General features: G+C 41.0%; 2 protein-coding genes across 2 annotated transcripts; one reads left to right on the forward strand and one right to left on the reverse strand.

The window, feature by feature from the left end:
* Positions 1 to 4238: 4238 nt before the first annotated feature.
* Positions 4239 to 13445, reverse strand: taf4a (TAF4A RNA polymerase II, TATA box binding protein (TBP)-associated factor). The gene is made up of 16 exons (XM_079578683.1): positions 12887 to 13445; positions 11852 to 12661; positions 10648 to 10784; positions 9732 to 9851; positions 9460 to 9537; positions 9257 to 9379; positions 9078 to 9167; positions 8805 to 9005; positions 8594 to 8729; positions 7876 to 7927; positions 7440 to 7609; positions 7230 to 7360; positions 7025 to 7150; positions 6675 to 6731; positions 6471 to 6593; positions 4239 to 5830 (listed from the first exon to the last, which is right to left on the reverse strand). The coding sequence occupies exons 2-16, from the start codon at positions 12531 to 12533 to the stop codon at positions 5666 to 5668; spliced, it is 2391 nt and encodes a 796-aa protein (XP_079434809.1). The 5' UTR covers positions 12534 to 12661; positions 12887 to 13445; the 3' UTR covers positions 4239 to 5665.
* A 2288-nt stretch (positions 13446 to 15733) lies between these two features.
* Positions 15734 to 18005, forward strand: LOC306979435 (protein LSM14 homolog B-like). Its single transcript, XM_079578387.1, has 8 exons — positions 15734 to 16004; positions 16088 to 16251; positions 16409 to 16538; positions 16741 to 16926; positions 17004 to 17078; positions 17157 to 17297; positions 17372 to 17501; positions 17569 to 18005. The coding sequence occupies exons 1-8, from the start codon at positions 15881 to 15883 to the stop codon at positions 17723 to 17725; spliced, it is 1107 nt and encodes a 368-aa protein (XP_079434513.1). The 5' UTR covers positions 15734 to 15880; the 3' UTR covers positions 17726 to 18005.
* The last annotated feature ends 143 nt before the right edge of the window (positions 18006 to 18148 follow it).

Raw genomic sequence — 18148 nt, forward strand, 5'->3', positions numbered from 1 at the left:
GCCAGGTAATATCACTGACTCTGAACTCTGCAGCCTCAAGGGCAGCGAGAGAGGTGGAAGACGCGGGGAAGATGAATCAAAACTAGGTATAGGCCTTGTTGCGGCTGTTTTAAACCGCTTAACAGTGAAGTCCGTTTATTAAACAAAATAAAAATGAACATTACGGTCCCTTTCCACAGGTAGAAAATCTGTTTGCTCACACAACTGAACTCAACTCAAAACTGATGACGTCAGAGGAGTCTAAATGAAGGGAGTGTCTTAGATTTTGCCTTCTTTACCCAGCTTCTTTACCAGGTTTTAATCCAAATTGTGAACATTACAAATGCAATTAGTGTTCACTGGTTTTATCTTTTCTTTTAAAAATTTTTTATTTCTCTTTTGAACTTTAAACTTTTCCCGGCCCCTAGCGTTTAATGTTTAACTCAGGTCCATGTGTCACTGACGGCAGGTGAACATGGGCCTGCAGATACACACTGTCACTGAATCCAACAGGTCAGTTTGTGGATGGATAACAACTTCCTCCAACTAAACTCGGACAAAGCTGAGATCATTGTTTTTGTCCCGCAGACACAAAGATAAAGTGTTATCTGTCACCTTGAGTCTCTCTCTCTAAAACAAAAAAAAAATCAGTTTAGAAATCTAGGAGTAATCATGGACTCAGACCTGAACTTCAACAGCCACATCAAAGCAATAACATCAGCAGCTTTTTACCATCTGAAAAACATTACTAAGATCAGAGGAATTGTGTCAAAAAACTGCCTGCTCACTGTTAGACAGCTGCAGTACATCCAGAACACTGCTGCTCGAGTCCTTACAAGAACCAGGAAATACGCAGCCTGGCCTTAGCCATCCGTAAACTCCGGTCAATTATATTTTCCCAACATGTACATCTGTTTCTGATCTCAGTGGCCGCGTTACATCGGTTGACTTTCAACCTACCATTCAGTGAGCGAGGGAGGCGGGTGTTCTAGGTCAGTGGTTTCCAACCCTTTTTGCCTCGCGCACCCCTTGAGCCGTGGATTTATACTCTGTGTTATACTCTTGAGGATTTTGCCAATATTATTACATTATTACAAGAGTTGCATTACATACTTACATACCAAACGCTAGCGAAAATCTGATCCAATCATTTCAAAGGAGTTCACCCCTCCCACCTGATGACGGAGCTCAATTGTGAAGTTCCAGACCTTTGTACGAAGTGAAGTAAGTAAGAGGGTATGGTAAAACCAGGCTAGGAAATACCACCATATTAGTCCAGTGCTCTGGTCTCTGCACTGGCTTCCTGTCACTGTGTACAGGTCTTTTCACATTTTAGCAATAAAGTACATCCCTAACATGTTACAGCTGTATGAACCATCTCGAACTTCAGGGAGGGGTCTCCTGGTGGTTCCCAGAGTCAGGACTAAACACGGTGAGGCTGCGAACAGTCTTCATGAGGATGTGAGACAGGCCTCAACTCTGACAATGTTCAAATCCAGGCTGAACAGTTCTTTTTACATGTGCATATGACAACTGGAAGTGTTTTATCTGTGTTTTAGTGTTTTATCTCTCTTGCTTTTTACTGTAATTAAATGTTATGTTGATGTTTAATGGATCGATTTGATCTGTTTTCTTTTGTATTCAATTTTGTGCAACTTTGAAGCACTTTAAATTGCCTTGTGTATGAATTGTGCTCTATACAAATAAATTTGCCTTGCCTTATCAAAAACTCTGACCTGCTCTGACCTGCCTCCTGTATCAGGCAGTTTGTTCACAGGTCTCAGCACCACTCTGCTTACTAGTCCTGTGGAATCGGGCAAAGTTTGGACTATTCTTCCCATTGTCCATGTGTTTCTTGGAGTTGTATTGTCCCTTATGAGCACCACGTCTCTGTCTGTTTGAATGTGGAAGCAAGCTGATTTTCTACCTGTGGAAAGGGACTGTAATGTTCTTTTTTTTTTGTTTAATAAATGGACTTCACTGGATTTACGTCTCCCTGGTCTTCAGTGTAAGAAACCTTTCACATCTGGCTCAGTGTGGTTGTTTAGCAGCTTAAAACAGCCGCAATCCGCCCTGGTTCCAAGCCTACTTTATTTATATTGCACTTTAATGACAACAAGCTGAACTGAACTAATCTGAATTAACAAGGCGTATACATAGAGTGCAGGACGTGAGTGACCATAAGCTTATCAAATCAAATAGAAAATCGATGAAAAGAGTAAATCAACATAGCCGGACATTTATGGACTTACTGGCCGGCATTTCAAGAATCATCCAATTCTCTTCTTCACAGGGCCAAATATGTTCAGTTCCGCCAGATAGTGAGATAGTTTCAATGTCCGTTCAGTTCAGCTTGTTGTTTTTAAAGTGCAATATAACTAATGTAGGAATGGAGCCAGGGCGGATTCCAGTCAATGGGATGAACAGTCTTGGAAAGAAATCCCCAGAAAGTCTTCGAATGTTGAGCTTGATCAATATTTGGAAGTGATTGGAGTCACAAAGCTGCCATATAATCTTACAGCTGGAAGTCTGAACATCAAGCGCATTATTTTGAATATTGTCTCCACGTTTGGACATCTTTTTGAGACAGTCATTTCATATGAGGCGGGAGAGAAGACGTTGAACTTTGTCACAGTTTTTGTTTCATGCGGATACAACTTTTTACATGACGGCTGTTTACCTTTCCCAGCATAATGATTTTGATGATTCTTTTCTTTTTTTACAACCAACAAACAGGTTACAAACCAAACACATATAGACAGAATGCACTTAACTTAGGCCAGAAAAAGTCAAGGCTTAAAACTAGTCAGGTCAGATGCATGTATAACGCTACAGACTACAAAACAGTGAGCTACAAGTGAGCTATTGCCACCTAGAAGTTCCCAGATAAACGACACTGAAATTCATAATCTAAATCAATCTGCTATTACTTCAAATTGCTCCTATTTTGCTGCTGATGTGCATGAAACCTGCTCCCCATTACAGCAGCACCGAGCCACCATCCCGCTGACAGGATGGCCTAATATAATCCTGCTCTAGTTGTAGAGAATCTTAGCAGCTGATGCACCAGATGTGGCCAATTCTCCATGTGTTGTTGTTATGATTACAGAGAGACTGTGCAACAATGTGAAGAGTCTGCTGTAGAGAATTGGGAATATCTTATGCCCGTGGGAACGGCAGCTCAACAGCTCGACTCATTCTATGTGCTGCGTGAGCTTTAAGTTCGAGATTCTGTCAAGAACTCATTTATATTATCAGTGAATGGGTGTAGTAATGGGGGAGATGTGCAGCATATTTTTGAAGGCTGCGTTGCTGCCTGCTCTATAGCCTTACAACAAACCCTTCAGAAACTAGCTATGCAATGCTGCCCCCAAGTGGATTGCACATCAGCACAAAATTGACAGAAACATCAGAGTTATCAGAAGCGGTTGGAGAGGCTGTCTGGGATATTAGGCAGGCACATTTGATCACCCCTTTGAGTTTGTAAAGTGAGTGAGAATGTAGACTTGCTTGGGAAAGTATCCAATGTTAGTATTCTGTGGTCCTGCAGCAGTTTTATATTGGTTAGCTGCATATCCAAAACTAACAGAAAAGCACCAGTGGTAATAATGGCAGTTTCAACTACATACTTTCTTCCCAAGCAACCATTCACCACATGAGAAATCAGGCGTGGCGCGTATGTGTAAAATACCAAATATGTCAAAGAACAATATTGGACAGGTTTGTATGTTTGAGCAAAATGTTTCTGAGATCATCCAATCTCAACCATCCTTATTCTATTGATGATGAACATGATGAGAAGAAGGGTTTGCTGTTCTTATGTGCAACCAAACTCTTTACCCACCTGTAACTGTCTGTGTGCTTGTGTGATTGGTGGCACTTATGCTTCTGCTCTGAAAACAGAAGTATCTTGTAATAGTTACTGCTTTGTGTTTGTGAGCGACGAGTGAGTAGTGGGCTGTAAGAAATTGTAATACTACTTTGGGTCTCTATAAAGTACTACACAATCCTCCATTAAGAGTGAGCTCCTGTCTGAGAATCACCTTTGAAAAGTCTAACAATCATGAAAAGTAATTATGTATTGAGTAAATACAAGCGTTTGAAAAATTGAAAATAAAAGTCCAATATCTTGACCAAATTAATTCTACAACAAAAATCCATCAGTTCGGCTTCACAACATTACTTAGTAGTTATTGTAAAATCAATATTTATTCATTGTTTTAATAGAGAAACTGCTTTGACTTTTGACTGTGGCTGTAAATTCTCAATTCTATACAAATTTGTGTAAAACTTTAGTTAACATTTACAAATGTACAAGAAGAATCTCCAATTCAAAACATAAAAATTGAAGGAGTTCAGTAGCACATCAAGACAGAAGCGAGTAAGAATCATCAGGTGTAATTATCTAAAAAGTAAACATGTGACGGTGGCCAGCTATAAAAATAGATTACATTTTAGGTACATATTGATAAAGCATTATACAATGCAGAGTAAGAGCCTTGTAAAATGTTTCTACAATAATTTTGTGTCAAACTACATTTTTATATAAACACAATTGTATTGCTGTAAAAGCAAAGTAAAAACACGCTATGAAATCACACAGTAAGAAAGATGAGAATGACCAGTTAAATCAGAACTTGGTTAAAAAGGAGCCGCGTTAGAGCAACACTGAGGTGAAATACAAGACTGTACCTGTATGAAGAGGCTTTCTTTAATAAAGTGAAGTCAGTGTATTCTGTGAGCACTCCAAAGTGAGGGAAAAACACTATGCAACATAGCGATAACGTTTTATAATAAATAATAAATTTTATTCTGAATTAATTCAAATCTGTCTGATGTATTACATGTATTATTTTGCTATCATCTGTATATTATTGTTTCAATTATTTGTTGCTATTATTAGATCAGTTATGATTACTTCAAATGCACCTAACATAACAGATTCAAACAATAAAAATAAATCCAGGTGTGAATAACCAATTGTGGCACTATCACTTAAAAACTATGTCGTACTCATAAAAACACTAGTTCCTCATCATACTTGCAATATCTTGATTTCATTTCAGTCAGCCTAATACGTGCACGAAGGAACTGCTATCTTCTTTCAATAAATAACTACATATTTTGTAAATAAATACAATGAAAACAATCAAGTAAAGTGATCAGAGATGACGTATAGCAAAGCACAAGCTACTGCTTCTTAGTTAAAGCAGGGTTAATTGCTTAATGATGACTCTATGGCTTATTCATCGTTAGGAAGGCAACTCAGTAGGTTACACAGTTTAAGCCTTAACTTATTGAATAATTTGTCGACAAAATTTAAAATGGATGTTTTTTTTTTGTCATAAAATAAATGTCTTGATTTTCTTTTTTGTTTAAACCTAATGCACATAAAAATTATCAAAAAAATAAACTGTACTCATTACAGTGCATAATTATACAGTAAGTCACTTATTCATATAAAATCTTTCCTCATAAAAACATAGAATCTATTTTAGCACTTAGAAACAAGTTGCAAATCAATGTCTTAAAGAAAATAAAGGGAAGTGGAGCGAGGAGGGAGGGAAGTGTCTCAGGGCATTGGGTACAGACTGCACTCTCCTCCTTGTCATTATTATTATGAGAGTCACTCGACGCAGGGCGGGAGTTCTTCACGTCCCTCTCCGTCTCCTCTCTGACATCAAGTCTATTTGAGAAAGCCCTTGTAGAGGAAATGGGAGCGACTGGTAAATCTCTCGTTCTCCAAACAGAAGAGCAGGTCCCTGAGATTGACGCGTGTGATGCGCTGCCGTGTGGGTCTGGAGCCGGCTGCAGAGGCTCCGCCAGACAGGGACGAGCCTGTTCCAGAGCCCTGCAAAGCATTATGGGAAGAAAAACACTGGTAAGGATTTGATGCTACATACACTTTGAAAAGCAATACTGCATTTCATACTGCACCATATGTATATTATTGCATTGAGAGCTGTCTGGGTGGCACTAATGGAACCAAGCTTTAAGTGGAAAATGTGTAGGTGCTGTTGCTGAACGTACAGCAATGCATTCTTGCTGATTTATTGCCGTTAACCTTCAAATTTAGCAAAATATAGCCGTTTCCCCTCCACTCTTTCACTCTCTATGTCCTCATATCTTGTTTAAAAGGTTCTCTCAAATACAAGCGCTGGATCCGGGAGGCAGTTGAGATCAGAAAGCAAGGAATGAGAGATGAGGGCGCCTTTACCCTGCCCCACACATGGGACTCACTTCTTCAGTAACCGCCTGGGAAGAACAGCTGATAAGAGACGCCTCTGAGGAAGACGGAAGTAAAATTCCCAGTCGGACGAAAGGTATTTAAACATTTTATTTTGTTATACCTAGCGACTGTCCTAAAGAACCTTTTGAACTATTTTTTAAACAAGAAGACATATTGAATAAAAGAAAACCGTCTGCAAATGTGGAATGATTAGTCCACCTTAACGCCACAGTTCTACAGAATATTATTACAGAAGTCATACCTCTGATGCAGCGGTGGAAGAAGAACTGTCCCCGATCTTCCTCTTCTTTCTGGGGCCAATGGCTGCCAAGGCTGTCAGGTTGGCCTCCCTCTGTCTCATCTGAGCAAGCTCCTGCTGCTGCATCTACAACATTTGAACAAAATGGATGTTTAACATAACCGTGCTCAGTATCAGGCCCAAGAGGAAAGTGATTCTGTAATTTACCTCTTTTGCCTTCTGTTTCAGCCGCAGTTGCTCTGGGTCCTCTTGTCGAGCACGCGACTGAAAAAACAAAAACAAATATGATCATTCAAGTGATGGTGGTGTGAGTGAATCAAAAACAGATAACTTTGAAAACACGATTCCTTACTTTTTACAAACTTTCTGTTTGTTTGTGTGGATATTTAATCTAAAAATAAATTATAGAGTAACAAAAAATAAAAACAGTATGACTTGACTGAAGTTCTTGCAAGTTATCGTCACTATTTTTTATCTTTTCAAAAATGTGACCTAAGTGTAACAATATAACTCTATAAGCTTATTCACTAATGAGAAAAACATGTGCAGAGCATTACCTTAGCTGCCTTTAGGAGGATCTCTCTCTCCTGGTCCTCCTTCCGCTGCTTTTCTAACTGGTCCAGCTGCTCAAAGAACTTGAGCTGGGCACGAACATCACTACACTGCTCGTAGTTGTCATCATCCTACCAACAGAGGGCGGTATTACTAAAGATTTATTGCAACAATTCTGGCATGCAGTTTTCAGTAATACCATGCACAAACCTTAAAGCTAATGTTTTTCTGCTGAGCTACTAGAGTAACCTTTTCAAGCAGATTTCTCAGGTGCTGTTGAGTGGCGTGAGACACTAACTTCACCACCTCCGCGCCAAGATCCGTCACTCCATGTCTCCTACCTGAAGAGAAAAGGCACTGGGTTTTTGAAGATTGAAAGGCAGAGCCATGTATATTGTTAAAAGTGTCATACAACCGCACCAATCTCCAACATCCTCCTCTGTAGTAAAGCACAGGAGAGAAACGCCTCATCCTCACAGGAATGTGTCACTGCTCCCACCAGCCCCGAATTAGTTGCCAGGATGTTAGCACTTTCTTCTGTTAGGTTTACTCCAGCCATGGAGGCCACATCATTGATGTCATCATCATCTCTGGAAAGAAAATGGACGAAAAGGTCACCGGTTAATATCAGTCAAACTTCTTAAATCTTGAAGAAAAAATACAAAGACAAAGAAAGTGTTTCACATGCTTCTTTTTTTTTTACTTGGTTGTGAAATCAATCAAAGTTTATTTATAACGCACTTTACAACGACACCAAGGGAGTCCAAAGTGCTTCAAAGAAAAACTCTTATAGACATGATGAGCATTGTTCTTTTTTTCCCAGAAATATGACGAATACAATAAGTGTTGGACTCACTTGAATGTGCCACCAGCCTCTCTCATCTTGTTTCTTTGAGCCAGAGTCAGCGCTGTGGAGGGAACATGTTTAGAAAGTTCTCACCTAAGTGAAACTGGCACAATACAATGAAACACAATGACTTCCTTCAATGAGACTTATCAATGTTTCAACATCGACTTGAAGAAGGGAACCCGGCCTACAATGTCACACTGTGTCGAAAATGAAAATGTTTCTTTTTTTATTTTTACATTTTACACGATAAGATAAGATAATTTCTGGAAGCAAGTCAATTTACTTTGGATGTGCATGTCATTTCTTTCTGTTTTGCTCATCATCTACCAGGCCTAGAACACTTTAGGACGGGATTTTATTGAAAAATATATGAAGCAAAGGGCCACAGGCTGGCAGTGACTGATTTGTTGTAACTCATCATAAGGAAGTCATATTTGCAGCTGTTTCTGTAAATTGGTTAATGTAGCAGTTTTACTGTGGTCTGTTCTCCACCTCCCCTTTAATCAAATTACAAGGGTAATGCAGGAAACATTTCTACCAACAGCAATTTGGGCGAATTTAGGTGGAGACTGAAAAAAACTGGTCCGAAAGCCCAGTTGTGACACCCATTGTACAGGAGTAGCAGCCAGATGACAGTAGCAATTGAAATTAAAATATAGAAAAGTAGCACAAGTTGTATGTTGAACGAATGTGCAGTGCACAAATACATTATAAAAGTGCTCACCTGGTTGCAGCTCTTTAAGATGAACCTGCTGCTGCCCCAGCATTATTCGGCTTGGCGCCGGATTCCTGAGCCCTACCATGGCGGGTAGAGTTACCTGAGGTCTCACCATAGCTCTCTGCTGTGGAGTCTGGAGAACCTACAGCCAAACACATTGTAACTCCAGTGTTTTATTGAATGTCAATCCAGCGTGACTATGGCCTATGTAGTTTACCAGGGAGGGGGCCTGTCCTGGTTTGGGGGCACCTTGCTGCAGAAGGGGCCTGGCAATAGTTGTGGTGACGCGGGGCCCGGGGCTGCTGAGAATCACTGTGGAGGCTGTGGTGGCTGCAACAGAACTGGTCTGAGGAAGCTGGCTCTGCTGTATAAAGGCTGAAGAGTCTGGAGTTAGCTGTCTCAAAGCCGGGAGACTCCTCTGTGCACAACACAATCTATTTATTTTCTAGAATCAATAAATGCACTGTGTTCGGAAAGTGGAATAGTGTACCTTGAGAAAAGGCACTAGGTAAGGTTGGGGTGAGGAGTTTAACTCTTTGTACAGTCTGCTGGTGAATTCTTCAGCTTCCAGTCTGCCCTCCTGGAATAACAAATGTATTTCACATGTGTTAAAATAGTACAGTATCTTTGCTGTTTTTGTACTGTCAGCCTCTTTGTGAACGCACTCACCAGAAGATCCTTAACTAATTCTCTGACACATGCTGCTGTCTCAAGCGACTGCTTCCCAGTAGATGCCAGTTTTATTAATGTAGACAGGAAGTTCTTACATTTGTTCACATTTTCCATTGTTTCCTGACAAGAGTGCAATGGCAAAATCAAATAAAAAAGCACAAACATATGCCGTATAGACATATAGACATATAGACACATACTTTGCTATATGTTAGTGAGGTAACCGTGGGTCCAGTTGGTCTGGGGGTCAGTCCTGGCACTGCAGAACCAGCTGCACTCTGGGGAGAAAAGAGGGGCAAATACCATTCTTTAAACTAGATTGTATTTGAGGCAAGACAACAGAAAGCATAGCAAAATTAAGATTTTTAAACTACAAAAACTATGCAAAAGCTGATTGAACATAAACAAAATAGTGACAACAAAACTGGGTCAGTTTGTTGTCCAACGTGTCATTATGAACGCTGTCCTGTACCTGAAGAATAGGGGGTCTGTGCAGAGTGGTGGTTTTTGGGAGTGAAGTTGGCACAGAGCATCCTGGTCTAATGACCGTGCTGGGAGCCATTGGTCGAGTGATGACAGCATTTCCTGGCATCTATAGAAAATGTACATTCATTAAATGTATGAATTCACATGACATCGCAACATTGAAGTGGTGGGCAGCTGAGAATTCTATTGTGGTAACTATGGTAATGGCCAAAATGCTGAATTATCAAAACTAAAACAGTCACAAAGTTCAACATCTGCTCTCTCAGCACATATGAACTAAGGTCAAATTGCTGTCTCATAAAGGGTGCCAATGTTCACAATGAGGTGCTTGATGTTGGTCAGATGAAAGGACTTTCAGCCATAAGATGAATGTGACAGATCTGTGAACCAAATCACCTCTCAATAACGATCAGGTTCAACATTTGGAGATTTTCTGTTTGCAGACTTCTTTCCTGTGTCTCTCCCATTGAGTATCCAACAGAATTTATGACATGGCGTCCTGGAATATGTGCATGTGTACCTGTGCATTGCTCACTTGTGATTTTAGCCCAGTCTAACTGACAAATCATAAAGGGTTGATTTGGACTCACTACTCTCCAATAGGTCGTGGCTGAGCCATTTCATCAGCTTTATTTTGTTTCTTTGCAACCATTTTAAAGTTACTTTGAACATACTGCAACGACAAATTCCTTCTGTGACCAGTGGAGCAGAAGAGCAGCAGAGATTGCTTTCTTTATCGTATTGTCTTATTGTTCGCTCCAAGGGTTTGAGAGAAAGATAATGTAATTGCAGACACATTATTACATATAGTGAAACAAAAAGGTACATCTGCAGGTGTTGAGCCGAAAGATGGTGAGAATGCAACATGTCCTAGTTGCCAGTGTTAAGGTTGTGTGTCTTACTTGTCCAGGGGTTTGCATGTTTGTTGGAGTGGCAGCCCGCGGAGCCAGGCTGCCCTGGGCCTGGGCCTGCATCTGGGCGAGTGCCTGCTGAGGAATCATCAGCAGCTGCCCACTCTCACTGCGCACCAGCACCATCCCTGGAGGGGGTCAGACACAAAGTACTTTTTTATTCAAGCCTAATGAACAGATGCAGGCCTACTTAGTTTACCATCACATGAACAAAATACTTTGGTTAATTTAGTAACCAACAAGGCGAGGTTAGTCACTGGAAGGAGGGCTCTTGAGCACTTCGCAGACAGGGTACTGTCAGGGTACTGTAAGGAAAATCACTTAAATGATTTTCAGTAAATGCTTTAAATTTGTTATTTAGCTCCATTTTGAACATAACACAAGCCTAAAAATGAATCTGAGTTTAGCAGATTTGAAAACTTTTGGCAGGATTTTGGAGTCAGGGGATGCTCGCAGAATAAATAAACACCTTTAGGGAAGCCTGACAAAAAAGGTTGGGAACCACTGTACTAACTGGCCATTGGTACTGTATAATTGATTAAATGAAACATTAAAAACAAAGAAATTGAAAAGGGCCCAACCCTGGTCCGATTCTTTGTTTTCCTTCTTCCACTGTTTGAATACTTTCTAAACAATGCACAAATTAAAGTAAAATGTAATTTGTATGTGGTGTTTTGTATTCCTTTATACATTGTATTGCTTGTGTGACCTGCGCCGGGACTACAAATGTAAATTAACAGCTTTTCTTTAATCTGACATTTACAGTTTAAGTACAAATGTTGCTTAATATACGTCGTCCCGATCAAATAAATTAATAAATACAATGAATATTTTTATAAACATTTACACCCTGTAGAGCTCTAACGTCAATACTAACTGTATTATAAATGTATAAACTGTATTTCTCATATATGCATTTCACCATCACATGGTGCATATGACAATAAACAACAGTGGACAATGGAGCCTGAGAGACTTAGATCCCAATTGTCAAAGGTTTTTGCAATAGACCTACTGTATCAGTGTTTCATATTGTACAACACAGTTTGTCAGTGAATCTGAGCAACAGGCTTTGCATATTTTGCATTGGCATGTGGCAAAATCTATAAAAAACATAACTAAATCTTCCAAACAGTAATTGCTTTTGGATGTAGTCCATGCGTGAAGGAATCTATTAAATAGTGCATTTTCTCACCTGGTGGGAGTTGGATATTATGTACACTGGGCTGTCCAGGGGTAGGCTGGGGCATTCTTGGTGCCAACATCTGAGGTGTCAGAGTCCGTACCCCACCTGGACTGGTAGAGACAGGTGTCCGTGGACTGACTGCCTGCTGATGGGGTGGTGGGGACTGTATTATTGTTGTGGTGGGCTCCTGCTTGATTACAGTGGAGCCAGTGCTGACAGGCACAGAATTGGGATCCGGGCTGCTGTTTACCAATGGAGTTTGTAGACTGATACCTGTTGAAGTAACAACTGCAGGGCTTCCATTGTTGTTCCCATTGAGCGCTACTATGTGCATAGGTGGTCTAACAAGTGTCACAGTGGGCCCCGCTGCCTGGTTGCCAGCTTGAGTCTGAGAGTTCAAGGGAGACGTCTGAATAACGCTATTAGGTGTGGGCAGCGCTTTAGTCAGTGGGCCGGTGTTGACTGATGTGCTGCTGCTGTTACCAGAGCCACTTGTCACTGTGGTTCCCACCAGAGGGGAAGCGCTTCCTGATTTGTGAGAGTTCATAGTTTGGCTCCCATTCAAAGTGTGCACTGATAATGAGTCACTTTTCCCCTGGGGAGCGGGCAGAGAAGTTACACTGCCACTGACAACAAGTGGTTTGCCAGGGTCGTGTCCAGAGGAGTCCGCGCTGCTCTTCGGTGCGTCCATAGTTTAACCATGGGGACTGGTTATTAACAGCCCCCCTGCACTTTAAGTTGGCTTGAAGGTGCAGAAATGTGTTGAAGAGGCAATACTCCGCCAGTATGTTCTGTCACTGCTGATGCTTGTAGTCCGTACTTAAAAGAAAGAGAAATAAAGAGGTAAACAACATCAGTAGTTAGAGCATACCTGCTTTAGCAATGACCAAGTCTCAGCTGGACATTAGCTCGCATTACCCCTTGTCCCGGAACTATAACTATGTAATAACCGGTTGTCTCTTTAATACAGCGCTACCACTGCACAAGAACAACATCTGGGGACTCTACATGTTGCAGCTGAGCACAGGCAACACCTTTATTCACCTCTGAAAGTAAAAAAAAGCTTATCCATCGGGTCGGAGCAAACCGCCATCTTCACACTTCTGCGAGCTTGTGAGAAGTGAGGTAGTTGCCCGTTGACGTGCGCATGCGCTCCTCGTCCGGACGGCCCAGAGCAGGGAGTTTGGGGCGCTCTGATTGGCCGAGACGCGGCGTAAAAGGCGGTACCAATGGCTTCAGCTGTCATTCCACGGGATGCTCGACAACGAACAGCATCGTGTCGGAGATTACCCGATTTCGTCAAAGTTCTCAGCTCTGTCCACGAGTTTATGCGTTGTTGATAAATGACGAGTTGTTAAATCAAAACGCGAATGGATTTTGGGTGTGAGAGTTCAGTTTACAACGGGCTAATAATCAGAATTTTACAGTTTTATCGCTGTCTATAAGCTGTGCAAGATGGCTGCAATGTTTTGGCCACCAAGTGAAGTTGTTGTAAAGAGGCGATTGAGGGCGCCACACCCTCCGTTTAACAGAGCTGTTCTACTCTCCTCAGCTGACTCTAGTGTACTGTTGACAGTCCACACTGCTGGAATAGGAAGTTGAAAAAAAAGTTTAAAAAAAAAAGAGGACACCACACAAAAATATCTTGAAATTCTGCAACCAGATGGTCAGAAATGGCTAATGCGTTCATTTATTTTCTCCCTTGTCGAAGACGCGTTTGGTCTGAAAGTGCCTTTAAGAGTGTTGAGAAGAGTACTTTGACATATTTAATTACTGAATACTGTGCTGTATTTTGCAACGTATCCCGTTACTTTGTCCAGTACTGTATTATGAACACTTTTCGATTTGATTTGCATTATATTCATGCATACTTAGGAATGCAAAAGGCATTTCTTTCTTCCTTTCTTACAAATGTTATGCAAATGAAACTGAAATAAGGCCTAATAATTTTCAGAAAGCAAATCTATATACCCTCAATGAAAAAGTAACTAGGGCTGGGACAAAACATCGGATCGGACTTGGATCGCAATACTTTGTGCTGCAAAACCAAGTATCGCAATACTTTCAATACTTGTGTTTGGCAGCATGTTTTATCATACATTTGTTTTTCAGTAAAAGTTACACCACACTGTTACATTTTGTGTTAATGCACTTTTTAATCTAAACACAGTAAATGTCAAATGGCATTTGGTTTATAAACTTTGGTCCCATGACTTTTTAAACATTCTAGGGTAAACACATCACTTGTTACTCCTACTGTATCGCAATGCGTATCGGATCGGCCCCTGAGTATTGGATCGTGACAAAAGTGGATCGTCCCAGCTAGCCTACCTGAATACAGTTACTCCAAATGATAAGCCGCTAAGCATTATGGGATTAGCAGCAATTGTTGTAAACTAATGGAGATTTGGAGATAAAAGTGAAAATACTGGAGTTGTTGTTCACATTAAAACACTTGAACACCATAGTGCGTTTGATGCATACCAGCAATAACGGAGCTCCAAAGCTTTTCTATACTTTTTATAGAGTTCGGGAAATTCCACAGTTACCATGGAGATCGGCCATCTTTGCAGCTGTTAGCATACATTTCCATTGACTAACATTAGCTAAAAACAGTATAAAAAGTGGAGAAAAAACACGTGGAACAGCTCCTTAGCTGTTGAGTCACTGCTGGTAAATACATTTATCACACTGTGGGGTCCAAGTGTTTTAATGTGAACAATAACTCCAGTATTTTTACTTTTAAAATCTCCATTAGTTTACAATTGCTGCTAATCCCATAATGCTTAGCGATATGACATCACATTAGGCTGTCTTTAGCTAATGGTCTATAGAAATATACTCTAACACAGGGGTGCCCAAACTTTTTGTCTCGGAGGGCCAAAATGAAAAAGTGCCTGTGGGTCGTGGGCCAAACACGGCGATGTCAAGCGTGAAACATATAACTGCAACTAATAAAAGTTACTTTATTTTCTTTTTTGGTATACCTTTGCATTTAATTCAATCTATGCAATTAACCTCTTAACTCCCGTCTGAGGATCTTTTCCCTCAGATTTTTTTTTCCATCATTCTTTTTGTTGGGCATTCAACTCATTTTTGTAACTTTTATCTCATTATTTTGTCATTTTTGTCACATTTTTGCCACTTTTTCATCAATTTTTTGTCACTTTTTTGTCAATGTTTTCTCACTTTTTTGTCTCATTTCCATCATTGTTTTCGTCTCAGTTTTGTTGCTATTTTCACAGCTTTTTTCCAGAAGCTTTTGGATTGGGGTAAAGCCAAACTGGAGAAAAAGTGCTCGGTTCAGGTGGGAGTTAAGGGGTTAACATGCTACAAAAGCTTAGTTTTAGTAGAACAAAATCAATTATTGTGTATAGAGCAAAATGGAAACAACACCACCTGTACCTGCAGCACCTACAGTGACTTTAGCTCATTCATGTCTTTAAGTCAAAGAAAATGTCACATTATATCATTTTGAAGGTGTCAGTTCAGCATAAATTCTTTTATAAGTCATAGATGTCAACGATTTTTGCAAAAAAAAAAGTTAGAAAAATGGGAAAGTTGATGCTACGACGCTCTGTGATTGATAAACACCAAGACACCAGAACAGTGTTTCCTTAAACTTTGCGAAAGGAGTGAAACAGCGCCCCCCAATTTGACGCTGGTGGACAAAAAGTGAACTGCATCCATATTTGCCATTGAGAATGAACGGGAGAGAGTTATTAACCAGATGCGGCGCAAAAGTAGGTCACCCTCTGGCGGGCCAACCTAATTGTTTCGGCGGGCCAAATTTGGCCCGCGGGCCCCACTTTGGGCACCCCTGCTCTAACAGCTGCAAAGATGGCGGATCTCCATGGTAACTGTGGAATTTCCCAAACTCCGTTACTACCCAGCTCTGGCGCAGCTGACCCCAATTACCGCATTGATAAAGCGCACACCTGCCTTATAATTGCTCACTGTTTCTGCACTTGACGCGGATCGTTGGGTGTTCTCATTGCGTTTTATTTGTAGGACATAGTCTGTTTTTTTCGGGCAGTCATGAGTAGCGGAGGAACCCCATACATCGGCAGCAAAATAAGTTTAATATCCAAAGCACAGATCCGCTATGAGGGCATACTGTCTTCGGTGGACACGGACATGTCCACGGTTGCTTTAGCCAAAGGTAGGCCACGCTAGAAACAGTTCACGTAGACATGGTTCAACTTTGTCGTTTGATACCTACTTAATTGTTTTTTTTCTCCCAAGTGAAATCGTATGGAACCGAAGACCGACACACTGACAGGCCAGTGCCACCAAAAGACGAGGTGTATGAATTTATAATCTTCAGAGGAAGCGATATCAAGGACATCACCGTCTCTGAACCCCCCAAACAGCACCATGGACTGCCACGTGATCCTGCCATTGTACAGGTGCCTGCCACAGCTTTGTACTGTGCTACTGTTGTGTCAGGAGTCTTTTGTGTAGCAATAGACATGTGCGTTGGCTAGATTGGCCTTGTGCTCTGCTTGTTGCATTGGCCTAATATACTGTGCACATGTGCATAAAGTAAGTTCATTGTTTCCTCAGTCCTCTCTTGGAAGCTCCTCTGGGTATCCTCATCCGCGCTGGAGTCCATACAGGGATGTGATGCCCACCTACAATCAGCTTGCTGCCAGCACTTTACTGAACCAGCAATACAACGCAGCTCTGGGACTAGGTATGTCTAAACACTGCAGCCTGTATATTCATAACTTTGGTGTGTTATCTGTAGTTTATCCAGATTGCTGTGCACATTCTCCACGATTACACGATTATTTTTAATTGGTCATTTTTCCTTTTGAAACTAGCATTGCGAAAGAAGCAGCTTGATATGTATTGTATTTCTTAGCACAAACACTTATTTTCCCTTCTTTCTTGAGGTCTTCATGGCTTCCCCGCCAGAAGAGCCCCTATGGTTGAACAGGCTGTGCAGACGGTGCCACTAGCCAGTGCAAGTCAGAAGAAAGTAAAGAGTCCTGTTCAACCTCAGAGCAAACCACCGGTCCGCCCCAGACAGCGCTCAAACCAGGACGGCTCGCAGGCTCAGAAGGAAAACGTACCGTCTAGTAGGTGGCAGCAATTTATCTGTTTTTTTTTTTTAAGCTGTTGCAGTCGGCTGTAGATGAATGCTTCACTTCCCCAGATCGATCTTCTCAACCAAGTTCCTCTAAGGTTTCAATCCAAGTTGCAGATAACCAGAAACGACGCCAGAAACAAGGTAAACATGCAAGCTCATTAACCAAAGCTGTCCTCGTATAAACTCCGTGTCACAACCCTTAATTGAGCCTTTCTTTAGCCAACCGCAGATCCAGAAACCGGAGTAAAGGGCAGCTTTTGGTAAACGATTCGAAGACCACAACCTTACAGTTTGAGTCAGACTTTGATTTTGAAACTGCAAATGCTCAGTTTAAGGATGATCTCACAAAAGATGTTGATGGTATGTATGGACAGTCTAGATTACAGCTTTAAACTTGCCCTAAATGTTTACCTGTAATGTTCTCTCCTCCATAGTTGAGAAGGTGGAAACCGGGCAGCCTGACAGCAGCCCAGCCACCCTTCAGGAAAAGGAAGGTGTTGGAGATAAGTATTATGACAAGACAAAGTGCTTCTTTGACAACATCTCCTCAGACCTTAAGCCCAGGTGACCTGCACAGTTTGGTTTGCATCAGTTTGTGAATGTATCATTACTAAGATGTCTCGCTGTATAGGAGAACCACATGGGCTGAGGAGAAGAAGCTGAACATGGAAACGTTTGGCGTACCCGGGCGATTTCTGCGGGGTAGAGGCTTTCGCGGCAGAGGACGCAGAACCCAGAGCAACACAGAGCAGAGGTCCCTCCCAAAAGTTGGTAGTGGGAGAGTGTAATTTGTTTTTGTAAAGAACTATATTCTAGTTTTCTAATTTAAATATAAGTGCGTCCTATTTTTCAACTGAAAGCACTAAATTAAATATGCTATTTTCTTTGTATATTGTACTTGTAAAATTTAATGAACATTTTCTTTACAACTGCAGCTGTCCATTTGGATGATGCCGCACTGAGACTTTATTCTTAGCCAGCAGTTGGCCTTTGCTTTTTGTTTTGAATGACCTTGATTTTCTCCTGGAGTATTGTCAAAGATGACCAGAGGGAACATCTTTGTTTCTCATTGTATGAAATTTGTTTGATTTTCAAACTTTAATCATTGTAAATTCTGTCTCAAGGTTGCTAATTAAACTGCCTAAAATCTATTGTGTTTTTTCCTTAACACAATGAAGTTGTTAATCTAATCTTGCAATTTAGTTACACAT

Source organism: Gobius niger, assembly GCF_951799975.1.
Source record: "Gobius niger genome assembly, chromosome: 20".
NCBI lineage: Eukaryota > Metazoa > Chordata > Actinopteri > Gobiiformes > Gobiidae > Gobius > Gobius niger.

What these genes read in the sequence shown, in the direction of transcription:
- taf4a (XM_079578683.1), bottom strand. Translation starts at nt 12,533, where the DNA reads ATGGACGCACCGAAGAGCAGCGCGGACTCCTCTGGACACGACCCTGGC. An exon ending in ACAGACCCCCTATTCTTCAG is followed by an intron (nt 9,538 to 9,731) that starts GTACAGGACAGC and finishes TTTTCTCCCCAG; the next exon opens with AGTGCAGCTGGTTCTGCAGT. An exon ending in CTTCCACCGCTGCATCAGAG is followed by an intron (nt 5,831 to 6,470) that starts GTATGACTTCTG and finishes AATGCTTTGCAG; the next exon opens with GGCTCTGGAACAGGCTCGTC.
- LOC306979435 (XM_079578387.1), top strand. Translation starts at nt 15,881, where the DNA reads ATGAGTAGCGGAGGAACCCCATACATCGGCAGCAAAATAAGTTTAATA. An exon ending in CACGGTTGCTTTAGCCAAAG is followed by an intron (nt 16,005 to 16,087) that starts GTAGGCCACGCT and finishes TTTTCTCCCAAG; the next exon opens with TGAAATCGTATGGAACCGAA. An exon ending in GAAGGAAAACGTACCGTCTA is followed by an intron (nt 16,927 to 17,003) that starts GTAGGTGGCAGC and finishes TCACTTCCCCAG; the next exon opens with ATCGATCTTCTCAACCAAGT.